This window comes from Somniosus microcephalus, chromosome 20 (genome assembly GCF_052327205.1).
Source record: "Somniosus microcephalus isolate GS21.2 chromosome 20, FLI_Smic_1.0, whole genome shotgun sequence".
Lineage (NCBI taxonomy): Eukaryota > Metazoa > Chordata > Chondrichthyes > Squaliformes > Somniosidae > Somniosus > Somniosus microcephalus.
Window position 1 is genome coordinate 49370201 of NC_141006.1, and position 27474 is coordinate 49397674.

The 27474-nt window shown below is 42.3% G+C and overlaps 1 protein-coding gene and 1 long non-coding RNA gene across 4 annotated transcripts in view; both read left to right on the plus strand.

The window, feature by feature from the left end:
- The first annotated feature begins 1238 nt into the window (after nucleotides 1-1238).
- On the plus strand, nucleotides 1239-1969 carry LOC147103220 (uncharacterized). Its single transcript, XR_015072924.1, has 2 exons — nucleotides 1239-1422; nucleotides 1566-1969. It is a non-coding gene; the product is annotated as an uncharacterized LOC147103220 (long non-coding RNA).
- An 8843-nt stretch (nucleotides 1970-10812) lies between these two features.
- Nucleotides 10813-27474, plus strand: part of maco1b (macoilin 1b) — an 86357-nt gene continuing 69695 nt past the window's right edge. The window contains exons 1-2 of one of the 3 annotated variants that reach the window (XM_085962649.1): nucleotides 10813-10908; nucleotides 11061-11182. In XM_085962649.1, the coding sequence (XP_085818775.1) occupies nucleotides 11103-11182 (80 nt within the window). In that variant the 5' untranslated portion in view covers nucleotides 10813-10908; nucleotides 11061-11102. Of the gene's footprint in view, nucleotides 10909-11060; nucleotides 11183-27474 lie in introns of those variants that run through there. The other 2 variants (XM_085962650.1, XM_085962651.1) reach the window with 2 other exon arrangements.

The window sequence follows — 27474 nt, forward strand, 5'->3', positions numbered from 1 at the left end:
TGATAAGGGTTTCTCGGGAGCAAGGTTAGCTGTGGGGTAAAAGGCATGAGGGACTAGTGTGGAGGGATTGGAGGAGCACAAAATGGCAGGAGGTAAAGGTACATGTGTGATAAGCGAGAGGTGGTTGCAGCGGGGTGGGGGGGGGGGGCGGGTGTGTCCGTGGTGAAGGAGGTTCAGTTGCATTGGGGGGACTCCTTTGCCTATCAGTGACTTTGGGAAACCTATATTATTTAACATAGATACTGCTACTGTCTCCACTCCCCCCTGACTTACAATCCAAGAATAAATGCTGTGCATCATTTCCCACCCCACCTTGCATCACTACTGCATGCCCCACCACAACTGAACCCCAATTCCTTACCTTGAGTGTGATGGAATACTCTCCACTTGCCTGGATGAGTGCAGTTCCAACAACACTCAAGAAGCTCAACACCATCCAGGACAAAGCAACCCGCTTGATTGGCGCCCCATCCACCACCTTAAACATTCACTCCCTCCACCACCGGCATACTATGGCTGCAGTGTGTACCATCTACAAGATGCACTGCAGCAACTCGCCAAGGCTTCTTCGGCAGCACCTCCCAAACCCGCAACCTCTTCCACCTAGAAGGCCAAGGGCAGCAGGCACATGGGAACACCACCACCTCCAAATTCCCCTCCAAGTCACACACCATCCTGACTTGGAAACATATCGCCGTTCCTTCATCGTCGCTGGGTCAAAATCCTGGAACTCCCTCCCTAACAGCAGTGTGGGAGTACCTTCACCACATGGACTGCAGCGGTTCAAGAAGGCGGCTCACCACCACCTTCTCAAGGGCAACTAGGGATGGGCAATAAATGCTGGCCTTGCCAGCGACGCCCACATCCCATAAACAAATGAAAAAAAAACTCCCAAGGCTCCCAGATGCATTTTTAAATGCCACCTTACCAGCTGCTGCCAAGAACCATTTTCCAGTGCGTTTTCGGTGCTTTTATGATTTTGAAAACACATTTAAAATGCACAGCTTTTGGGATTGCTGGTTGATGCTTTGTAACTGGAGGCTGAGGGGTAGGGTCTGGTACTGCCGGGGAAGAATCAGGTCACAGTGGAATGGCAATATCAGCTGGAGGAAACAAGAGGCATCCTTGGTTGCATGGGACACAGGAGCCATGAGATGTGGCAGCCAGGAGAGGGCAGTCAGCATCAGGCCATAGACTTGATTTTTAGCTGCTCCAAAAACAGATGGCACTGTGGACAATTGCGCCATAGCTCCACCTATCATTGGAAATGCAGCAAATAGCTTGCAGCAGTAAGCAACAGCACCACCTGCCTCGGAGGCCAAGTTTGGAGAACTCAATCCGAGCATGTAAAATGATTAAGCAAGTATGATCACGACAGAAATTCGTGCCAGAAATAGACACGGCAGGAAAGTGTTACAGGAGGTAAGTGTGACACTTAAACGCTGTGTGTACATATACAAAGCTTTAACTATATTACATAGATGCATTAAGAAACAAATAATTATACAACCCATCCAATTATCTGTCCCACTTGCTGAAGATTGTAACTCATGCTTGGTTTGCAGCTCTACAGATGCCATCAGCCTGCCGATAGCTTGCCCAAGCGATTATTCTTCCTGCGTGACAGCGTCAGTGAGTTACTCAACCTTGAAGGCCGCTCAGTCAAGTTCAGTGCTTACTGTCATCACCTGACGCCCACAAACATGCACTTTCTAGTAGGCAGGAGTCACTGACTGGTGATCAAGAACAAAAAGCCTGGCCGATTTTAACCCTCCCTACACCAAGACAAATTGTAGCAGACCTTCTGACATCCAGATGAAGTGAGCTTACTCAGCACAGAGACCATGGATGGATCTGAGCCTTTCCTGGTCTATAGAGGTCTGTACCTTACGGCGTGGTGTGTTTACTCCTGAAGCCACCAGGAGAAATGTATCATTATTATACATTAAATGCTACACATAGAAAATGACTTTGCTCCTCCGTATTTTGTCATGTAATTATTATAAATGCATTCAAAACCATGTTGTTAATAACAAAATTGAAGTATTGTGTACAATGCTCCCTTTAATTTTTGGGGGGTTTGTGGCCCCTTTAAGGGGCTGCGCAGCCCATTCAAAATACCGGGCATGAGGGCTGTTCCTATTTAAAAGCAGGTGAGCAGGCTGCACGGGAGCTGCAGAGTGCTGTGTGGCCGTGCAGCTTAAAGGGAACATTGATTGTGTATATTTTAATTGATAACACCAAGGACAGGCACTTAAGTATAGAATAGATATTTCATCAGTTATAAGCTATTTTAATTATTACTTCGCAAGTATGAAGGAATAGGGCAGGATTTTCATTGGGCCGTGGAGGCGAGATTGGAGGCGTGTGGGGGGTTAAAATCCCGAAATCGGGGGGCACAAACCCATCCCACCCCCAACCCACCTCCATGCCAGTTTCAAAGGAGGCGGGTACCTGACCTGCACTGGGACCCGCCTCCCCGAGGCGGGAAGGGGATTAGTGCTAATTAACTGCCTGTTAACAGGTAGTTAACAGGCAGTTTTTAGCCTAATCCCTATTTTTATTGGTGAAATGTGGGATTACTGACAAGTCCAAACCACGCCAAGTTAGCGAGGCGGGCCGTCGGGATGAAGGTCTTGGAGGGTTCGAGATGTCAGTGTTCAGGTGAGTGATGGGTGCATGAGTGCAGAGGTAAGTGTGTTTGGTGTGTGTAAAGTGTTTAAAGAAGTTTTACTTGCATGTACTTACCTTTACAGCCTTCCTTCCTTCAGGTCTCGGGAGTCCCTCATCTTACCGGCACAGAAAGCAGAATGGCCACGTGCTGTCAAAAGTTCCAGCATTCAGCTTTCTGTTCTGAAGAGATCTCTAAATCATCCTGAGAGGAAGGAATTAACCTGGAGTACAGATTGTCAGTGTTTGACAGCTTCAAACAGCTGACAAATGCTGATATTTCATCTGTCAAAAGGTCTTGACAGATGAAATTTCAATCTGTGACGTCGCCTGTTGCCGGGTGGCCCTTAATTGGCCTGCTGAGCCCGCTGGGCGGGCTCAACAAGGTCAATCAAGTCAAAATCACGTGGGTTGGCTAGAACGCGATGGAGGCGGGACTACAACCCCGAAAGTTGTAGTCCCGCCTCCTACCCGCCGCCTCAATGAAAATCCAGCCCATAATGTGTAATGCATAGTATGACCGTGAGTTTTGATAAATACCTCCACAACTGAGGCCAAGTGTATCTGGTTAACCTCACGTGTAAAACTATTTATCCCATTTCACAACTGGCCATGACATACCCTCTCTACAAGACTTGCAATGCTTTATTTAAATTGAGGAACCAAGGTGAAGGGCCAAGGCCCTTCGTGCTGGGCAGCATCGAGCTTAAAGAGTAGAATAAATCAAGAAGTAACGGTTCATGTTGGATGTTAAAAGTTCAGGTGGATATCAAATATTCCATGGCACTATTCAAAAAAAGAGCAGGGAGTTCTCCCAGTGTCCAAACTACCAACACCATTAAATGATTATGTTCATTTGGTGTTTGGGGAAGCTTGCCGTGTGCACATTGTCACTACACTTCAAAAGGTAAAGTTTCATGGATTTTTGGTGTTAGGAAAGAATGAAATAGAGTGTAGGCAATGTGATGAGTCGTGATTCCAACACAGTGTGGTTGCAGTGAAGAGGAAGAGCATGTAGGATTGTGTATTTGGAGCTGAGGGGTATTTTATTTAGAAGTATTACTGTATTTTATGACTCTAGGCTGCAGGTTATGCTTTTATTGCACTAGCTGCTATGGCCATTACCCATTTGTAGCCTTTATGCAAACTTCACTGCTCTCATTCATCTAGTTCTTCTGGTGTTTTCTCTTGGCATCAAGTGTCAGCTTGGCTCAGTTGTGGCAGTCTTTCCTCTGAGTGAAAAGGTCGTGGGTTCAAGCCCCTCTCTACTGCCTTGAACACATACGCCCTGATTTTAACTCGGGTTGGGAGGCGGGCGAGCGTTTCTCGAGGCAGGCGGCAAACTGTCCCGACCTCGGCAGCATGAGGCCCGGGAGATTATGACCCCCGGGCTTTATCAGCATAACCTCGGTAAGTCTCCTGCCCAAAACCGGTGGGAAGTAGCAGTTGGCCGGCGGGAGGCAGCTTCTGGAGTCCGAAGGAACAGGCCCCGGCGCTCAGGTAAGTCGCCCGGGAGGGGCCTTACGATCCGGGATGGAGGGGGGAAGCCCAGGGCAGGGGAGGCCTAAAATCTCTTTGTGGGGGCCCTGATGAGCATTCCTACTCCTCCTGTCCCTGCAAGGAAAGTCACTAAAAGTAAAACTGCTTACCTATTTGGGCCTCTTCTGGCCCCAGCTCTTCTTCTTACTAGGTTGGCCTGGCCTCTGGTTACAATAGCAGTCGGGTCCCGATGGTGTCATCAGAGCCTGATCTGCATATTTCAAGAAGGACCCCGATGGTTTCCAGCAGGTGTCCGCCCCGCCCCGCTCCGCTCCGAAAATCAGAACTTTTGGGAAGAGAGCAGGACCTCAGTGAGTTAGACCCCCGGCTGATTTTAACTGCCTGCCCACCAATGTTCCCTCTAAGCTGTGTGGCTGCGCAACTCTCTGCCAGTCCCGTGCAGCCCGGGACCGGCTTCTTCACTGTTAAATTTTGCAAAACTGTGAATGGGCCACACAGCCCCTTAAAGGGGCTGCACACCACCGCCCCCCCCAAAAAAAACATTAGGGGGAACATTGCTGCCCGCTTGTTTTCCGCCAGGCAGGTAGGGTTAAAATTGCCCCAATAATCGAGACTGACACTTCAGTGCAGTACTGACACAGTGCTGCATTGTTAGTGGTGCCATCTTTTAGATGAGATGTTATTAAACCAAGGCCACGTTTGCTTGTTCAGTTAGATAGAAGATTCCATGGCACTATTCAAAAAAAAGCAGGAAGTTCTCCCAGGGTCCAACATACCTACATCTACCAACACCATCACAAGCAGATTATACGTTCATTTGTTGTTTGTGAAAACTCTCTGAGTTCACATTGGCATAACAACTGTCACCACACTTCGAAGGTAATCCGCTGTAAACCACTTTGAGATGACATGAGGATGTGATAAAAGTGCTGTTTAGATGCAAGTCCTTTCTTTATCTGCTTTCCCCTCCTGCTAGGTGAAGTGGTCCTGCCTGATTTGCACTCTGTCCCATGCTGAGCCCATCATCATCATCCACCACAACCAGCTTGAACATACAATAAAACTCTGTCGCGCGGCCCCAGATTCCAGCTGCTCTCTGCTGACTCTTTGCCACTCATTACCTAAGGCCTAGTATTCTGCTTCAGGCTACAAATCCAATTCCCAGTGCTTCAGTTCTCTTCACCATCTTAGTGCTGGGAAAATGCACTCTGCCTCCTCATATGCTAAGTCACCATCTTTATGCTGGGTAAAGACGTTTTCTGTTTATTGCAGGGTCGGTTGCCATCTTTGTGCTGGATAAATGATTGTTGTTTCCACTTAGGCCGAGTCATCACCTTTATTTCTGGCTTATGCATACGTGCGCTCTATCTGCTTTTCTTACTGAAATGAAACTAATGAATGTATGCAGCCTAGACAGGCGTGCGGCCTATAGCCATAAGAATAGAAGTGTATTTTCATCTCAAAAGCATATAAATTTAATTCATATTTTTAAAGCCCAAGAAAACGCAGAAGAAATTACCTGGTGATGTATTTTTGTCATGGTGATGGTGTACCAGGGGAAATATCATTTTTATTTCCTCTGATATTTCTGCACATCTCCAGTGCTTTGAGGTGCCTGCTGTACATGGGCCACGTCTCTGAGGCATACAGCAGGGCGGGTATCACTGCTGCTCTGTAGACCATGAGCTTCATGCCGGGTTTGAGGTCCTGGTCTTCAAACACTCTCTTCCTCAGGCGACCGAAGGCTGCACTGGCACACTGAAGGCGGTGTTGGACTTTGTCGTCGACGTCTGTCCTTGTTGACAGTAGGCTCCCGAGGTATGGAAAGTGGTCCACGTTGTCCAAGGCCTTATTTAATATTATATATTAAAATATTGAGTGGTCTCAAGATTCAAAAGGTACTGTGCCTATAGGTGGCTCTGTGAATGGAACGTTACATGACTCGTTGAGTTTAATGGGGCAGCACTTAACGCTGTATCACTGCTAAACTCTCAGTAGTGCAAAAGCAAAAATAATCACAGTACTGGGCCCTGGATAAGTGCAAGTATGTGGAACCTATTAAATATAGCAGCTTTATAAATTCCGATACTGCTGTTGAAAGGTCAGTGAATGTTTATTGAATACTAATGCCTAGGTAAGCAGTTAACTAAACAACTGCAAAATCTTGTCAGGAAAGTTGCAGGCACATGGATAGTGGTACATTATTTAAAACTGGCTGATAAGATTTGCAGTAAAATGAGAATGCGCTGATGCAAACACCCCTCACCTCGCCTAAATCATCAGCTCTTCACCCGATGCCCAAGTTTGCCGACATCGTTATCACAAACCGCTATTGAGCAAAGATAGGCCAATCTGCAATGACGCAAGTATTGGACAACCCGACACTCCCCCAACTGCATTGGAAAAACTTCGGCCACCAGACCTTCCAAGTAAAAAATGGCAGACTTCTTGAAAATCCAAACTAGCACATAGCAGGCCACACATTACTACTTGATCCAACCCCCAACCTCCCCACCGAGCAGTGATCAGGTACTGCTGTCTAGAGCACTAAATACCAAACTTTTAGACAAACCAAACACCCTCCCCGCAATGAGCAGAAAGCAGGAACATTCCCATCTGAGCCCTGATGATCAGAAATTGGGTTTGGCAGACCCAACCAATTGAACAGACTCTGAGACGAATCACTTAGCTTACCAAGACCGGTTGTCACATCCCCCCACCCCTCCACTGAGCATGCTTCAGACACCATTTCCCCAATCACCTGAGTATATAGTCCGACCAGCCCCTCCCCATTCCCAAGAAGAGTTCGAGCACCATTTCCCACAACAGACTGACCTGTGTGCTCCCCTCTCGCCAAGAAGAGATTAAGCATCATTCCCCTGACCTAAATAGCCCTGCCCAAGAAGCAGAGATAGCAGCCAATAACCCCTACTGACCAGAGGCCTCCAGCACCACCGCCATCATACCACCCCTCAAATGAGCAGAAATGGCTGCAACCACTCCCCCTTTTCTTCCCTTCCCCACCCCCCTCCCAGTCCAAATGGGAGAAAATGGGTCCAGATCCAGTGCCAGGCACTCTTCATTGGTCTCCATTGCCTCCTATCCTCCACCTCCTGCCCATCCCTTTCCTCTTCTCCTTCTCACACTGCTCCAATCCCCGTCCCCCACGCCACTCACCTCTTTTCCCTGCCTATCCTTTGCTCCTCTCCCAACTATATCTTCACATCTCACCCTCCATCCATCTCCTCCTCCTCCTCCTCCTATCTCTTTCCTTCCCTTCCCCCCTCTCCTGAACATCCTCCCCCTTGTAGGTCCAGTTAACCCACCGCTGTCTAACCTGTTTGACCTGAATTATTGGGCTTGGTCTTGACTCCTCATGGGGAACACCACAGCCAATCAACTAGTGAATATATAATTAGTGTACTGTAATTCAGTTGAGCAATTCTGGTAATATCATAAACTGGGCAATGTATTATCTTTTTGTTACTGTATATAATATAGACTAATAAGGTACTGCATTATTTTGTTAAATATATTTTCCAAGTTCTTTAAATAAAGACAGCCCTAAGCACAGTTATACGGGACAGGTAGTGTGCACTTGGTGAAAGTAACATTGGATCAGAAATTGCCTGGGACCATGTGACAAGCAGTAATCATGAGTTAAACTGGTAAATGATAACCTTGAAATTATGCCATGCAAATATTACCTTAACACAATCATATTAAGTTCCTCTATCCAAAACTTTAATAAAGATATACACCTGCTTAAACTAAAACAGCAGACAGAGGAATGTCATGCAAATGTGTTAAATATTTGTACATTAATGTTTACCCAGCATAATTTAAGACCACATTGGATTGTTATATAGAATACACCAGTGATGGTTAGTGTTGCAAAAAAACAAAATCTCCACAAATTATGAATTATTTTATGCAAATAAAAATGAAATACAAATGGTGAAATTTCTGTCTATTTTATTTTACCTTTGAAAAAACACTGGGATGAATTCTCCTGGACCTCCAGCACACTTTAGGAGCACTGCACCTGTCCAAGTCCATCTCTATCTGAATTTGGTGGGCCAAGTCATTTCCATGGCCCAGTCACTCACTTGGCACAGGCCCGCTCCATGGCCAGCCATGGGGTGGAGCAGAAATATTCACTGCTGCTGCAGGCTTGAGAGGCCTTCAAGAGTAGCAGCACCTGCCATAGTTGGGGCATTGTGGCTGCTGCCCATCAACATCAACAAGATGACTCCAGTAGATCCCTGGCCTGAGTCCTTAGACACAACAGAAGGGTCTTACCAGCAGGGCTGTTGCCAGACACTCTCCAATCAGAGAGCAACTTGGGGGCATGGCTCTCATTCCCTCCCATCCCAGAAAAAGCTCTGGAAATCCTCGGCCTACATAAAGAAGACAGATGCCCAACATCATGCGTCTTCGTCTCAATTCCTGTCACTTAGTGCCCAGTGAAAAAGCATTCCATGCGCGCTAGTGACGGAAAAATTAGTCCCAGTGTCATTATGACTGGGGAGGAAGAACAGCTTAACAGTTCCGCATTATTTTTTGTCACAATTATAAACTTTCCAACCAGAGGGGAATTTTATGTGAGTGAAGACTCAACTAAGAGCTAAAGGTGAAAGCTACCTGAATTTGCTGGGGATTCAGGGCTAATTTAGGTTCCCCGAAGTTTAAAAAAAATCTTTTAACATTTATTCTGTTTGATACTAAATATACCAGCAAATTAAGTAATGGTGTTAGTCAGTCTAACTATCTATCTGTCTTGTGCCTGTGCATCTGTTGTATTGTACGATTGTAATGAGCCTCTAACATTGCTTCTTGGTCCATGTGCATCAGTCAGATCCTAATATTAGTCCATGCTAACCAGGTGACACCGTGCACCAATCAGATCATTTGAAAATAAATGCTGACCTTTTTTCAGCCAGCATTATATTTTCTCATCCAGTTTAGTACATCATTAATATACAAAATTCTGTCATTTACCAAAAATGTTCTAACTTCCCCTGCCCCTTTCCAATCCAAGTCAAAATCCTTGACCCCACATCTTTCCACGCCCCTGTACTCCAAGGCCTGCTCAAATTTCATCCCAACATTTTTCAGGCCCAAAGTGAAGAAAACGCAAACATGTGCAAACACAGCAGACCAAATGCAGGTGCATGCTGACGATTCCACCGCTCCTTATCCTCTGATGCTAACTCAACTGCTCCATACTCTCTGCAACACTCTTGCTTAGTGCAGACTCTTGCCACTCCCTACTCATTTCCTCCGACACTTCTGGTCTAAGAGAGCAACAGAGATAGAAAAACAGAAAGAGAGAGGGTAACATGGACATAGAGTAATGGGGAAAATACAGAGAAAAAGTGTTAGACAAATTGAGACTGAGGCAGAGAAAAAAGAGTAACAGGCACACATTGTGAGAGTTACAGAAGGGTTGAGTGCAATAGAGATAAAAGCAGTGAACCAAATATACATGGGAAACCATATACTGTAACGGCTTCTCCAGGGATCCCCAAACTTCCTGGATATGCATATTAGGTGCATGCAAAATAGACACATGGAGTGACAGGGGCAAAGCAGTGTCCTCTGTTACCCAAATAATCACAACCCAGAAAGCACAAAGCAATCCAGAAGCAGCACCCGCAGAACCAGTCCAAATTCAGCCTTGGTAGCCTGTTGACTGCACCCAGTTTCCAACCCATCCCCAATAGATAAAGTCAGCAACAACTGCTACGAAACAAAGATGTAGCATCAGCTCAATAGAAGTAATATGTGTAGAACCCTACACTCCACAGCTCAAAGCTACCCAGGAGCATTGCTACATTAAAAAGTATAGGTGATGGTTTAGAAATGTGGGCGCCAACTTTAAAATGAGTTGGAAGTTGGAAATTATGTCATGTGTGACCACATTTAAAAAAAAACACTATCATATGCTTGAACATAAATTGTGCAACGTCATCCAAGTGTTTGGTGAACAAAAATAGTTTGCAAAACGCTTTTTGACAAAGGTTCCAATGTGTATTTGTTCCAACATATGCTAGGAAGCCACTTCTGGATCAGATTCTGGTGTGATAGTTCAACGTAATAAATTTCACGATAGTAAATTATCACGAGTGAATATTCCAATTTAGGGAACGAATTCAATGTAATTTTGCTGAATACAACATTGTCTTTTAGCCCACAACCCTGGCCTATGATCTAACACACACAACCTGCATACGTGGAAGCCCATGCACACTTCCCCACCCACCTAGGCAATGCACCGCCCAAATAGACTTCAATCTGCAAAAACTCGCCCCACCCCCAACCCCCACTAATTGGTTCCACGCATTTGATTGACAGCGCTTGGAATCCAGACTCAGGCGGCAATTGCTCAGAAGCGGTGCCAATCATTGCCCACGAAGCTTGTCTCCGCCCTGGGCAATCAGTGCGCCTGCGCTGACTTCTCGGCTACCCCCCCCACCCGCCGCCACTTGACGTCTCAAAGTGCCCGCCCTTTACGTCCGTCTATTGGCTCATCCCGGGTGATTGACAGCAGACCCAGTGCGGGAGTCTCTGAGCGTTGATAGGTGGCGAGGCGTGGCAATCACAGAGCTCGGACGATTATTGGCCAGTTGGCACAGTGATCGAGGCAGACAAGCGCCCTAAGTCCCGCCCCCCTCCGCTAGCCTGGAGACCAAAGACACAGAGAGAGAGAAAAAATATTGGTTTGGACCGAAAGGGGTTGGTTTCATTTGATTTAATTCTTTGTTTGAAAGGAGAGGAAAACGGAGAGAGGAGGAGGTGGGGAAAAAAAAATATTTTCCGAATTTAAAATTATTCCAAATTAATTTATTTTTTTCCATTTTTTTTATGTAAAAAAAAATTATAAAAAGAGAAGGAAAGTGTTTTGAAGAAGGGAAAGGCAGCGAAGGACAATGAAGAGGCGCAATGCTGATTGCAGCAAGATCAGGAGGCCGTTAAAACGGAACAGAATCACCGAGGGGATATACGGCAGGTAAAAACAGAAACTAAAAAATGCAAACCTTTAACATCTTAAGACGTTTAAAATAAACAAACCTCCCCCCCCAAAAAAAATCGTTCGGCCTGAGGGAAGCGTCTGAGGCGCTCGCTGGGTGTGTGTGTGTCTTCTGGAACTGGTTGGACTAGGCCGCGTAGAAGCCTGGGACTCGCGTAAGAGAGAGACAGGAAAAAAAATTAGAAGCAGCATTTTTTTTGTTGGGGGGGGGGGGATGTTCTGGAAACCTGCTTCTCCCCTTCATTTTTACAAAGAAAAATGATTATATAAAATATTTGAGGATTTAAAACAAAAGTGTTCGTTTCGTGTGTTACTGTTTGGTGCTGTTTCTAATGACATTGTCATAAAAAGCAGAGTGAGGTGCAGCGAAGGCTGCTGCTCTGTGAGACACTCCAGTGAGAGCTGTCATAATATGGTCTCTGCCTGCCTGCCTGCCAGGGCTTCAGGTAAACTTCTAACCAGACTCTGCTGAACTGGAATATGAAGTATTTTTGAAGTTTTTATATATATATATAGTTGGTGTTTGAAATTACTGTGCTCAATTTTGGAAACATTATATTCTGTGTTGTATCTAGAATGGGTACAAACTATTGTGGAATGCTGATAATCATGTTTTTCTTTGTTAGTTATTCTACTGGACAAGGTTGAGTATGATTTCCAAGAACCAATTTTGCTTCCCTCCCCCCTGCCTATTCTTTCTCCCCAGTTTTACTTATACAGTCACTTTCTCCAGGGCCAAGTTAGATTATCTTTAATATAGTTTTATACAGGGAAGACCTGTGTCGTTGGTTATAGTTATCAGTGTTGTTGAATACCATAACTTTCTGGAATTTTAATCTCTTGTCTATGTAAAGGTATTTTGTTTTACTTACTTCAGAGCTGTCTTCATTTTCCTTTTTGAGGTGTTGCAAAATGGAAATTGTACCACAAAATGTATTTATAATCTCTGTCTGTCTCTAACCCCCTCATTATATTTTGCTATGTTTAATCTAATAATCTTACTATAATTAGCTGAGTGTTTTCAACTGCCATATTAATTATTACTTTGACTGGGTTATTATTTTAAATGTAATGTAAAATTGAAGTTACCCGGCAATGCTAGGAATGAGAAATCCTGATTCTTTAGCTTTTTATATATTAAAATGATTATTTAAAATCAAACATATTTGTACCTGACACAATTACAATGCTCCAAGTCTGCATTATTGGACTTAAATAATTCACAGCCAATGAAGTACATTTGAAATATAGTCAGTGTTGAAATATAGGAAAACGTGGCAACCAATTTGTACACAGCATGGTCCCACAAATAGCAATGAAGTAAATAACCAGATACTGTGGTTTTTTTTTAATGGCATTGGTTGAGGGATTTCTTTTGGCCTGAACACCAGGTGAACTCCCCTGTTCTTCAAATAATGCCACAGGATCTTTTATGTAGACTTGAGAGGGCATACGAGACCTCCGTTTCATATCTCATCGGAAAGATGGCACTTCTGATAGTATAGCACTCCCTCAGTACTGCACTGGAGTGTCAGCCTAGATTATGTACTCGAGTCTCTAGAGTGGGACTTGAACCTGCAGCTTTCTGACTCGGGTGAGATTGCTACCACCGAACCGGGTGACACCTTGTGTCCTTGAAACTCTGACCTGCGTTCTTGAGGTAAGAGTTGAAAGATTGTTGTCAACAGACAAGATCTTCAACTGATACCTTTTTTAATTGTATTATTTTGCAGTTCTTAACATCCACATGTGTAGTGTAAATATTTAGTAGTTAAACCTTTAAAAGTCGCTGAGTGGATTCTTTGAACAGCGGATTGGCGATTATAGTTGTTGAAAGTGTAGGCTAATGGTACTGATACCATCTAAATAAAATTTGATCCCAATTGGAAGTAATGTTATTCACATTTTGTTATTGAGAAGCAAGTTTTATTCAGAAGCAATTGGAAACTGCAGCAATGTATTGATGTGGGGCAGAGAAAGTTATAGTTCATGCTTTCTTTAGTGTCCCATTTCAGTGTTTGAAAATAATCCAGTGCAAGTCTAGATAAAGAAGGCTGAAGTTTGATGACTTGTAATTCAGTTAGATCCAAAGTGGTTAAAGCTAGAAGTTGACGGTTTGCATATCTTTCCCATGTATGTGGCAGCCTAGCCCACTACATGATTAGCGTTCTGCAAATTGGGATAAAAATGTTATCTCAGACTAGTATCAGAAAAATGGAGCCAGCTTTTCAGTTCTCCTTCCCTTCCTGTACCTGAACTATAAAAGACCATTTTTACACTGCAATTTACAGTTTGGATGTCAAGCCATCAGGTGCTGGGAGGCTTGAGTTTGATGACATCTGACATTGCTGCTGGTAGCCCCTATTTACACACCACCTTTAGTGCTCTACTATGATGCTAAAGTTAGCAGTAAACTTGTGGGACCCTGATGATTTATTTCACTGGCACTAATGCCTTTAGTAGGTTTGACCAAAATACTCCTATGGTGGCAGTAATGTATAATACTGCCTGGATTCGTCTTGTGTTTGGAATGAATAACGTTTACATAAGATTGATTTACAAGTTGAATGAGAAAGTTGCTGTAAAATAAATATTTTAATAAAGTTTGAAGTTGGGGTTAGCCAAAAGGAAACTTGAATCTAATTTTATATCTGACAATACACAAAGATACTGAAAGCTTTTTGGTACTGCACTGACAGCAAAGTGGTTAACTATTTGAAATCTACATTGCTGTACAGTGATTGCACCATGGTGTTATTGTCCGCAATAACACAAGCAATTTGGATAAGTTTTTAAAATTGAAACTCTAAGGCGTGCTTTGAATTGGAACTGTGTCCACACCATGTCAAGTATAAAGGTGTTAGTTTGTCATTTTTCATTGCAACAGTTGTTAGCTGGGGTTCTTCTTTGAGGTATTTAAAGATTGTAGTCAGTCACTGGCATGCCATGACATTGAGACACATATCTGAGACCCCCACGTAGGGAGACGGTTAAGGTCATTTTACTATTTCGTCATTGTCGATTTGTGAAAGCGTGTACATAAAGAAAAGAAAATAATTTATTCCATCCAATTTACATTCTGTAATTCAGCGCCAGTACAGGTCATTTTCATTTTCCTCCTGTCATGGCACAGAGTTCATATCATTGCACTCTATTGAATCTTGGGTGATAGTTAGCCTTTTTCAACTTCCGTGTAAACATATGTTGAAACTTTTAACTTGTAAATTCGTTCCAGCATGAGGTTAACATCAGTGGTTAACATCAGTTAGGCTTCTGACTTGTAATTTAGTGCATATTATTCATTATACTGTAAATTTTACAGAGGAATGAATGAAAAAAACCTGGCCTATAGGCTGCTTTTTGGCTTACTCGACATGCAAAATAGAATAGTTAACTCCCGCTTGTTCGGTCCATAAAAACATATCGGGACAGATGTGCTAGCGAGGTGCCTTTTTCCTGCCTGTAGTGCAAGCTGTCAGGAAAAAAATGAATTTAAACATATTGGGCCAGATCTTGCTGGAAAAATAACCATGTATTAACGACTCTCCCAGTTATTAATGCGCAAATCGGCCAGCAAGTTCAGGGGATTAAGAGATACGGCATGAGTTACGAATCTCCAGAACTTGCTGGTTGATTTACGGCGCTCCACTGTTTCCACAAGCAGCATCTCGCCCTTAGCCTCCCCGTTATTTATAAGAACTTGCTGGATGTGCACATTAATTTCCTATTAAACTCGCCGCAGAAAGTTAGGCTGGAACTTGGCAGAAGTACTTTTTTAACAACGTGATAATTGTTAATGCAGTGCCAATCAACCTCTCTTGGCCAAGAAAGGGAACAATTTTGAACTGTTCAATCTCATTCCTGCATGTAGTAAATTGTTGGAGATTTTAAAAATGTTAAATTTTTACATTTTTTTTCTTTGCTATCTCTCTTTCTTTCGCGCCCTCTCTCAATCCAGTCTTTCTTTCCTTCTCTATTTCTCTTTCCATACCTGATTTGACTCTAATTCACCTGCTGCAATTCACCCTCCTTCTCTGTCGTTCCTCTGGTTCTTTCACAATCCTTAAATCTCATTGGTTAAGGAGCTAGACTGTTGGTTGCGCCGTTCACTAAGGTTCCAGATGCCTCCTTGCCCTCGCCATGCTGTTATCACCTCGCACTTCCAGCAAGATACGGTGTGAAACAGTTTTGAGCTGAAGGGTGCAGGAGAAAGCCTAACTAACAGCGTACACCGCGAGATGCCTCGCTCCGGCGAGATGCCTCGCTCTGGCGCGATCTGGCCCATTGATGCAGTTTTCCCACAGTAACATGGTTGCAAGGTGATGGGTGTAGTGCAGGTTTTGCTTTTGTGTTTTTTTTAAAACAAGTCAGTCTTTGTACAAGGTAAAAGCTTTATAATGTTAAACCTTCCATCAACACTTTTATTTTCTATAATATACCTGTTAAGAATCTAATTTTTTCAAATCTGGCAGGGAATGGAAAATTGACTTAATGCAGGTTTTAACAAAGTCTTGATTTTTATTCTTGTATGCTATATTTTCTGTTCTGTATGAAGTTTATCGGTAAACAAGAAGCTTGCAAGTGACTCTTGATCCCTCTCTGAATTCTGTTTTTGTAAGCTTCCCGCATTAGACATTTTTATCTCTCCATATTGTAATGGCAGCTGGGGCGAGAAAAACAACCATAATTGATTGGTAAAAGAACCAGAGGAGAGATGAGGAGGGATTCTTTTACGCAGCGAATTGTTATGAGCTGGAATGCGGTGCCTGAATGGGTGGTGGAAGCAGATTCAATGGTAACTTTTAAAGGCAATTGGATATATACTTGAAAAGGAAAAAATTGCAGGGCTGTGGGGCAAGAGCAGGGAGTGGAACTAATTGGATAGCTCTTTCAAAGAGGCACAATGGGCCGAATGGCGGCCTCCTGTGCTGTAAGATTGTGTGATTTTATGATAATGGTACGATTCTGTTTTGTGTGTGTATTTCTGAGGAGGTGTAACTGGCAATTTCTATGACCTTTTCTTTCAAATAAGGAGAATTTTTAAGAAGCTCCAGATACTCTGCTGTTTACGTTTGTGTGTTGCTATATGTACTAAATACTGAGGAGGAGCAAGAAGATTAAATTAGTTGCACCAACAATATTGTTTCTTACTTGCAGGTATATTTATTTGTGCCATTTTCCATTTGACCTGGGGATCCAAAATTAGTACTTTGACAATGTGATCACCAACGCTGAGATGCACACATTAACTTAGTAGCTGTTGTCTTGTCGTATCAGTTGTTGCTGCTCTCTCTATACTGTGTGAAATAGAATTCAAATGTTGCTTCCTATCCTACTTTTAAAATGCATTTTGGTTTTTTGGTTGTATTTTGTATTTCTTGTGCGGAGTTGAGTCTTGAAACCAATTTGTTTTTAACATGTATTTGGCACAATAGAATGATAAAGTAAAACCAAAGCAAAATACTGCGGATGCTGGAAAGCTGAAATAAAGACAGAAAATGCTGGAAATACTCAGCAGGTCAGGCAGCACCTGTGGAGAGAGAAACAGTTAACATTTCAGGTTGCTGATCTTTCATCAGAACGGAGTTCTTTTGATATTTTGTGATGTACTTGTATGACTCTTGACAGCAATGCAAGTTGCTCCCACTACTACCACTCACAGGCCTATAACCAACAGTCGTGCGCCCTCGTTTTAGAACTCGGTATGTTCTCTCCAGGCACCACCCAAGTTTGGAAGAACAGAATCTTTACGCTGTCAATATTTTTCATAGTTCGAGTAGACATATTACAAAATATCACATTGTGCCTTACAGAATTTGTAATAATGCCACTGCTTTATTGGAGCCTTTATTGCTAATTGTACTTCATGTACATTAAGCAGCTACTTGCAGAACTTAACAAGAGAATGATATAGTGACCTTGTGACCGTGACAAAAAGAAGTTCTTTTAATATTCATGAGGGCATGGTTTTATAAGGTACATTGTATTATTTGCTGTGTTGTCACTAAGTGTATTTAGCTTATTGATAGCAATTTCCAATGCAAATATCACTCTTCGGACCAATATCCTTTTGAGATTTTGTGTTGTGCTCTTCTGCAGACCCCTCCCCATATTTCTATTGTATTTTCTAGAAATAAGCTTCTACTGTATCCTATAGAAATGTATGCTTTAAGATCTTTTGAAAATTGTCCTCCTGGGTGTATGGGAATTCTTACCGCACAATGCTATGATGTAAGGCCCTATTACTTTTTAATTGATTTATAGAAGCCATTTAGCACGAACCCCATGGCAAGTAAAGTATTTCTTTTATTCATTTACTCCTGCTTTATTTTTAAAGACTACTTTATCTTCCTCTCATTAAGGGCACTGTAGGTTTAAAATTTCCAAAAGTAAAAGATTGTCCCAGCAGCTTGTGTGAACATTTGAAACTGCAGCGGCATTACAAGGATTTTCTGGCTTGTAAATAGTTATTGAAAGTGCCTCCCTTGAAAATCCAATGTAACTTTTATGGTATTTTTTTGAACCGTTACAGAGATGGCATCCACCTCTGAAAAGTTTAATTGAACATATCATCCTCCTTTCTTGGTCTAGTGGAGTGAGTGGGTGACCTGCTACGGAAGTTTCTGTTGCGACCAAACTCTCAACTTTGGAGTGGAATACACAAAGCTGTGAGGGAAGAGGGACACGAGCCCAGCTGGCCAGCTCTGCTGAATTGCACCCCAATATTCTGCTTTACAAATGGCAATACAAAGCCTAATGTGCAGTTTATTCTTTGAATACTAGTATTCTCCTGCAGAGGCCAACTGTTAGAAAATATTGTGATTCTTTTTAAATTGACATCAGCACTTACTGCTTTTAAAATTTCAGTGCCAGCAGCCCTTTATATTCTTTTCTGACTTTTCTCCTCTTACCCTCTCTCTTCTGAAGGTGAATCTCTCTCTAGTACCTCACGAGGTAGTTTTTCATTTGTGAGTGTTAGTGGACATTTCAATTATGGGAGGTATTACAGCTGACCCAATCCTGTCTCCATTAAATCCAACCATCCCATCACTGTAGATGCCAGTGTCCAACCAATTCAGTTCACTCCATGTGACTTTAAGAAGCGGCTGAGTGAACTGTACACAACAATGGCGACGGGCCCTAACAACATCACGGCTATACTCTGAAGATCTGTGCACCAGATCTAGCTGCCTCCCAGTCAAGTTATTCCAGTGCAATTATGGCACTGCTATCTGACAATGTCCCATCCACAAAAAAAGCAAGATATAGGTCTAAACTGGCCAATTACTACCGTATCAGTCTCTTCCCAATCATCAGCAGAATTATGGGAGGAGCCATCAACAATACCATCAGGCTACCTCCTCGCCAGTACCTGGTCGGTTATGCCCAGTTCAGGTTCCGCTAGGACCACTCTGCTCCAAACCTTGTCACAGCTTTGATTGAAGAATGGACACAAGCTGAATGCTCGAGGAGAGGCATCAAGGTAGTATTTGATTATGTAACCAAGGAGCTTTAGCAAAGCTGAGGTCAAGGGGGAAAATCCTCCAGTCACTGAAGACATACCTGACGCACGGGAAGATTGCTGCGGTTGTTGCTGGTCAAGCCTTGCAGCCTCAGATCATCACTGTTGGATTTCCTTAGGGCAGTGTCCTTGAACCAACCATCTTCAGCTCCTTCATCAATGACTTTCCCTTCTTTATAGGATCAGAAGTGGGGCTGTTTGCTCACGATTCTAATGTTTGGCTCTATTTATAACTCTTCCGATAATGAAGTAAGCCATCCCAGCTTGCATCAGAATCTAGTCGACATCCATGGACCAGAGAGTGACAGGTAATGTTTGCGGCACGTGGCTTTCTCCTAATAAGAAAAGGTCCAATAACCTCCCCCTGATCTTTAATGGCCCCTCCATTGTCAAGCCCCTCACCAGCAGCATCCTAGATGGAGGGGGCGGTCATCATTGCCCAGAAGCTGAACTGGACCAGCCGTATCAGCATTGTGGTCACAAAAGCAGGGAGATTGAGTACTATGAGTGGCTCACCTTCTGACCCCTGAGGCTTCTCTGCCATTTACAAGACTTAAGTCAGAAGTGTGACAGCATACTTGGCTCTCACCTGGATGAATACAGCTGCAACAATATTTAATAAGCTTGACACCATCTAGGACACAGCAGTCTGCTTGATTGTTGCCCTGGCATTGAACTCGATATCCACCATCTCTACCACTGCTTCACAGTGGCCACTGTGCCTACTATCTACAGGATGCACTGAACAGTTCACTTAAACAGCACCTCCCCGCCCTCATCCTCTCTCACCAAGAAGGAGAATAGCAGTAAAATCTTGAACACCATCCCAAGTTGGACATAAATCGCTATTTCTTCATTGCTGTTGGATCAAAATCCTGGAATTACTTAAGATCATTGTGGGAGCACCATCAGCACAACGACTCCAGTGGTTCAAAGATAAAGCACATCAGAACAAGAAGGATGGGCAATAAATGTGGCTTTGTCAGTGTCTCCCACCTCCCAAGAACAAGAAACTATTCCCGGCGGGTAAAAGGGGGTGGGTGGATGGATCATGTGTTAGTTATCACGAACATCAAATATTTGTGTTTTTCCCCTTTTTGTTCGCTTGGGGAATGCTAAATACACATTGTAGGTCATGGGTATAATAGACATTTATTTAAAAAGTGGGAAAAAGGAATTTACTGATGGCTGCAATTTTTCAGAACTGCATGGTGGGCCTATTAGTATGGGTAAGTGTTCTACTGTACTTGTAATTTGAGCTGTAAATTGTAACAACGCATTATTATGTGACTCGTGCAATTCAAAGCTTTCCTTGACTGTTTCTATACAACCGAACATTGCCTCTCTCTCTTTCAAATGCAAAGTGCATGAACCTTCAATGATCAGAAAAGGGCTTGTTACAATCCCGTTACAACCAAATAAGCTAGCCATCTCCCAAAAAAACTTGCTTAAAAAGTGAGAGGAGGTAAAGAAAGCTGTTCCTCTCCATCCCCCTTGCAAAAAATGCAATTGCTGCCTCTTTTATATTTTCAAAAGTTCTTTACTGTTCCAAATGAAATGGCCTCTAGCTCCGTTCTCTAATCTCATACTTCCCTTTTGACATTCTTAAGTTCACTCTGCTCTGTAATCCTTTGATTGCGAAGATGGCAGGTTGAGCGTTATTCATTTGTTAATGACTCATTCTGTGTAGTCAAACCCAGCAAACGTAAGGCTGCCCTCGGTGTATGCAAACAAGCACTCTGTTTTGAGCATTTGGTTTTGTTGCTCCTAATACTGTTCCTGCAGCAACTTTCTTTTTCATGCCATGCAGTATTTCAAGTTGTTCACAATTTGTGAGTATTAAATATCATTTTAGTCTACTGCAAGCATATCCTAGTTCTTTGTGCCATTGCCAGGTTGCATTTCAATGCATTCTCAAAGCAAGATCTGTCCAATGCACAAATGCTTAGCTCGCTGTACAGAACTTGCTTGGAGTGTTGTCATCTATCCAATCATGTCCTGTCCATAAGCTGATCGGTGCTTTTATTAGTATTACTTTGTTGTTTGTCCACATTTTAAAACCTTGCAATTGATAAAGTTGCCCTGTCATTTGATTTGCGCAAGGTGGTGCAGCTGAAAATTGTCAAGCTCTTTGATGTGACGCGGCAGCAGTTGTAGGACCGGTTTCACAGCCATAGAGTTGAGATTACAGCTGTCTGGTTTTGAGTTTAGTTCTTTCAGTCCGCCAGGCGTTAACTGTCTAAAGCTGTAATTCTCCACTGCTGTGGCAAATCCATCCACAATCAGTTGTAGATTTTTTTGGGTGTAGCTTCAAGTGTATAATAATCATAAATAACCAGAAGCTTGTTAATGAGCACCTCGCTGACTTTGCCTTAATTGCACATTCTGATCAAGTTGAATAGCTTGCTTGATGTAGGAAATCTGGTGCACGCACCTGTATTCTGAACTTTGTAATATCAGTCAGCGCTGCAGAGAAGAAACCAGAGGCTTTGTTTGTGCAAACTGTGTCTGTTCCATTGGTCAACAATTAGTCTAAACTGTCCTGCGCAAGTTGTTGTGACATGATTTCTTCATCATTGAATTAAGATCAACAAAGGTGTTCACGTGTATTCCCTGACTTGTCACGGTGATGTATTGCTGTCTCTGCATAGTTATTATCAAACCAATCCCCATACCTTTTTTGATTAAAGCCCACGATGTCTTCTACAGCTTAGTAAAGAGTGTTGCATTAAATGACCCACTTGGCCTCAACATCAGTTTCCTTTTCTAGTGTCTTTTAGGTCGTTTATTACTGCAGTGATCTTGTTGCATAGCTGAATTTTGGTGTTTGGATCTTTGAGACACTGATGTCAAGCCATTTAGTTGGTTTAGATTTTGCATTTTATTGGAGAACTTGGGCCTAATTCTGAGATATTCAGGCCAACATGGATTGCTTTAATGATTTTTTGATCGCCTGTGCATCTTGCTGAAGTACATAGTCAATAAGATGCCAATGTTTTAAGGATGAATATAATTATAGCATCTATTACTGGACAGATTAGTGAAAGGTTGTGCTTGTTATGACAGATTTGTATTCTAGATATTTGGAAATCTATTGCTTATGTGATCAATTGCTCCACGCCAGGTGGTGATTGTCAGTGTCAACTTGCACGTTAATGTCACCCTTGCTAAGTTTGTCCTTTCTCAGGAGTTTTTAATAGTGTTCTACAAGTCATCTGTAGAACTGTTCCTTTTTCATACCTTTACTGGTCATAGTTGGTGCATAATCACTGTTAGCAACAAAGCACTGGCTCTGTAATAGCTGTTGCATTTTTGAAGTGCTTCTTTATGCCTTTTAGTAGACTCTAACTTTGTAACTTATTTATGTATTGCAGAAATCATGATAGCAATGCTAGGCTTTTTGGTAGATTTGCTCTGCCAGAGCAGGTAATTTTTCAATTGTCCAGAATTGTACAATCTGGTTTTGTGCAGTGTGTAATGTCCACACCACCATGTGGGCCAATTCTTTTGCTAGTCACTGCTGTCTGTGGCTCAGTTTGAGGAGTTTTGATGATCTGGAATTATTCTTGTTGCAACTGTTGACTACAGTTGTGGCTGACTTATCAGCTGTGGTATGCTGGTTGGGCTAATATTTGGGACACCTTTTCTAGCACCCTCCGAATGAGCAGTGTGATTCTGAATGTAGCTGCTCAACTATCTGGGGTACTGTTGATTAGTGTTGCTTTCAAGACCAACACCAAATTTCCAGCTACAACTCACCGGCACTACCACAACTAATACTTTGCCACTAGCCCATCGTTTCCTTGACCAGCCTGCCCGTGAAGGAATTGAAATGAGGATAATTAGTACTGAAATAACAACAGGAAAAAGCTGGAAAAACTCAGCAGGCCAGGCAACATCCGTGGAGAGAGAAACAGAGTCGACATTTGGTTATGACCTGAAACGTTAACTCTGTTTCTCTCTCCACGGATGTTGCCTGGCCTGCTGAGTTTTTCCAGCTTTTTCTGTTATTTCAGATTTCCAGCATCCGCAGTATTTTGCTATTGCATGATTAGTACTGGACCATATCATAAAACAGCTGGTGAAAATTAGGATCTGATGCATTCAGTCGACAGGTATTCGAGTGCCACTCCATCCCCTAGTGTGACAATACATGTTACCAATTTTGCTGTCTCTAGAGTTACCCTCCGTGTACCCCACACGTTGGGTTAGTGCCTTTTCTACCATTGAACATCACCAGCCTCCTCTGGTAGTTATAACCGCCAGCTATGCTCACTGGTTTATTTGGTCAGCTGAGATGGTTGCCTGGTAAATGGCTTTTGCCGTCCACTAGCAACTTCTTGGGGCTACAAGTGAGCTCAGCATCTTCCAAGGACCAAGGCTGACGTGTTATTCCTGATGTGCCTCCAGGGATCTGTTGTATTGAGTACTAGAAAAACACCTCTAATGTTTTGTGCATTGATGAAAATAACTTAAACATATTTAACTGTCTTGTGGGGGGGAGAGACTGGGACTAATACTGAGTTTTTGAAGTGTAATAACTCATAATGTAGGAAATTGCGGCCACTGATTTGCACACAGCAAGGTCCCACAAATGGCAATGATAAAAATGACCAGGTAATCTATTTTAGTGATGTTGGTTGAGGGATTGTCATAATCTACTCGTGACTTTATTACTCATTATTCTAGATGTATCTTTCACTCCTGGGGATAAGTTGTGTATCCTATTATGTTCTGTGGTGCATCCTGTCTGTTCAAAAAATCCCTTGACTGTTTGGCTCTTGGGAGGATCAAACAATTTTCTGCACCTCTGGCAAATGCTTCACCTCCAGGACCTTTTTACTGTGCTGTATGAATTGTGCTGATCAGATTTAGGCTCTCATAATGTAGGACCATGGCTTTTTCCAATAATTGAGCCTATGATGTATCAAATTATCGTCTGATGCTCTCGGATTTAAATACGACTCTTAACAACTGAATTCTAATGTGTGTTTTGAGGATGTTTTGTGAGTGCAAGATTTTATTCTATACCGTGTTGCCATTAAGATTTCAGTACAGCAATGGGTGTGTACAGGAAACTTTCGTTTAACCGGAGGTTAAATGTACGCAAAGCTCCATCTACCGGCAAAATTCAGGAGCCGTTTCCTATAAGTTTTTTTTACTTCTCGTTGCTTTTTTTTTTCCAGTCAGGCTCTGCAAGGTCTAGCTGAAGCTGTTGCTTAGCTACAGAGACGCTTTTAAGCTGCGGCCGACTGTTTTAAGCAACAGGGTTTGTTGATTCACACGGAGCTCAAAAGCTCCGTATGTTTTAACATTAGCGCTGGTTTCTCCGGCAGTTTTGATGGGACGGCACCAGCTCGGTCCCGTCAGTGCCGGATACCAGAAAGTTTCCTGTAATATTCTTTGTGCTGTATGACCTTGGAGAAACACACAGTAGTACAATTAGAGATTTTGTCTGTACATTTTTGTCCTTGCTCTTTGGGATGTCATGAGGTCCTGAAAGGCGCTAAATAAATGCGCAATCTCTCCTTTTTGCTTTCTTCCTTGCTTTTTTTTCCTCGTTTGTTTTTTGTCTCTTTTTCATTGTTTCTTCATCCTTTTTCATTTTTCTTTTTGTCTTTTTTTGTCTTTAAGAGTATAAACAGTTGGGAGGAGTTAAGAAATGGAAGGAGGCAGTGGAAAGAGGTATAGGGGCAAACTGAGCTGTGCTAGGCTGAGTATCGGCATCGTTGTTTCGCTACTTCATAACACTAACTGATTTAATTATTTTTAAAACTTTTGTAATGAGGATTGTGTTTGTGAAATCATTTCAACTGCTCGTTCTCATTGTTCGTATTTAGACCAGCTGTAATTATATTAAAAATGTATAACTGCTGTGGAGAATGTTGTGACCTGCTCTTTTCCAGCTGTTATGAAGGATTTCTAAAAGGGTGCCACCGTTTGGATATTTTGATTTTTTTTTTTGCTTCCAGTACATCTATCATTTGGCCTCAAAAGCTACTTGGCCATAAAATGGGAGCTGTAATAGTTACCAATGCAGTCTGTTTGGAAGAGATTTTTTTTTTTTTTAAAGGACGTCTACAGAGTTTTATTCTATAGACCACAACTCTGGTTCATACATCAGTTTATTCAAGCACTGCTTGTTGTAATTTGCCTGCTCACATCTGGTCCTTCGCAGTAAAGATCTTGGGAAAGAGCACTGTCTGAATTAACAGTTGTCTGAGACAGAATTTCCATTTGGAATGCAAAACCTAGTCTTAATAACTGGCCATGCAAACCTGATTGGAGCTTTGAGCATACAATCACTTGCCAAATGTCTAAGTATTTGACCTTTTCAGAGGGTTTAGGCAGAGTCATGAGAAGAAAATTTGCTGAAGACTGAGTTGGTTTTTGAAGTAATAAAAAGCACATTGGTGCCAATTTCTCTTTTGCTTTGAGCTTCAGTACCTTGGACGACATTGCCTAATGAAAAATTGCAATTTTTAAGATTTAAAATTGCATCTGTCAATGGGTATCAGAATATTAATGGGAAAATTAAAGATGTTTCTCCTGAAGATTTAAAATTTGGTTTTACTGCCACTTAAGGTGATTTTGAGGTAATCCGAAATAGTAGGTGTAACAGAGTGGGTGGAGATGAGGAGGAGGGCGGGGGGTGGGGGAAGAAAGAAGCTGAAGAACTAAAGTGTTCCAATCCCCAGCGATAACATCCCTCACCTGGATGAGTGAAAAAATCAACATAATAAAACACAAATGTTACGGGTGTCAGTATTTTGTTTGAACCTATATAGTTTTTTAGCTTGTTTTGGATAATTACTACAAAAAAGAAACCGAGACAACACTTTTAAACTTAATATAATTAGAAAAAGCACAAGCTTCAGTTGTAAAATACTGTCCTGTAAACTTTTTGGCAACACTCATAGGAGTACATCCATGTAATATACATTTCAGTTTATAGCAAGTTCCAGGATTCAACCGTTTAGGTATGATCTGTTTGACAGAGATGTTCTGAGAACTGTATTGTTTATGAAGAGCATTATAAACAGCTGTCAGAAATTTGCCTTGTTAGGGAAAGTCTTGAACTGCCTTGTTCATTGACTTGGAGCTGCTAGAATAGTTTGGCGCCATACTCTCTCAAGACACTGTGCAAAGATTTGTTACCACGGCTTTTGGTACTTAAGTCTAAAAGTGGATTATTTGAAAATCGTGGGGACAAAAACTTAAGTTTGTTTTCAAATGATATATCTATTAAAATATTTTTGAGGAAAATCTTCTTGTTGCTTTTATAACCCGTATATGCCCATGCATATTGGGAGATTTTAGAAGATTGAGATTTTTTTTATTGCTCTCTTATGGAAAGCTACAGCATCTGGAGCTGGTGATAGTTGGGTTGGACACAGAGAATTGTATATGTTGGCCTGGAATTTGCAGTTGTAATGATGGTGAACCTGTCGGCGTTCGCCGTCATTACTCTGTAAAACTGACAGCAACTTCTGGCATCTGCACGTGTGCAGTTAAATGGGGAAATCTGGAAGTTGCTGTCGGTGATGCCCTACTCCTCCACAGGGTGCGCTGTTACAGTCCTCGCCGATGGAATCAATTAGAAATCACTGATTTGACTTAAACTTCAACTTTTTACGCACTATTCTCGCTGTAAAACCCTTGAAAAAGTTGAGTCTTATTGAATGTAGAACTGTGTTTCTAACAGCATACTAAGTCATAATTATTGCTGAACAACCTCTCTGACCCTGAAAAACTAATTTTATATTGTGGAGTCTCATTTCCTCCATTCCATGATAAAAATTCCATAGATTTTTGAAATTTTTTATAGCTTGTTTGACTTTCAGTTTCTACCTTAATCTCGTGTGTATGTCCCAATCTTTATTTTGCTTTCTGTAAAAATTATTTAAAAAGTCAATGATAAAACTTGCTTTTTACTTCCTGGTTTGCTGTCTGAAAATTCTTCAATGTGATTGGCTGCTTAGCCTGCTTGATGACATCACGGTTGCTGGACGCCACAGATCCCCTATAGATGGAAAATCGCATCAAAAAAAGGTGAAATCAATGGCACAGAGCCTGCTAAAACTTCGTTGGAAGCTTTCTTCAAGGTCTGTGGCGAGCAGTCACTTCACCGCTGACAACAAAATCCGGGCCACTGTTTGTGATTCTGGCCAATGTTATGGTAACAGTATGGGTTAACTGCAGGGCAAATTATTACAGCACACAAAAACGTTGTTCCCATTTTCTTATTTCTCATTTATGTGGTATGCTTGGATAGATTAGAACATATGTTTTGTGCTGTATATAGTTTTCATTGTCTATTTCAATTTTTGTATATTTTTCTTTGTATGTTCTATCATGTCTGTAATGCCCCATTTATTCCCTGACTGGACTTTTAACCCTTGTTCTGTAATATTCCTCAACATATACAGGAAACTTTGTGCTATCCGGCACCGACGGGACCGAGCTGTTGCCGTCCCATCAAAACTGCCGGACAAACCAGCGCTAATGTTGAAACATACGGAGATTTTGAGCTCCGTATCTGGCAACAAACCCTGTTGCTTAGCAACAGCTTCTAAACAGTTGGCCGCACCTTGCAAGCGTCTCTGTAGCTTAGCAACAGCTTCAGCGAGACCTTGCAGAGCCTGACTGGTGGGGAAAAAAAAAGCAACGAAAAGAAAAAAAACCTAACGAAACGGCTCCTGATTTTTGCCGGTGGCTCGAGCATTCCTCCGGATAATAATAATTCAAC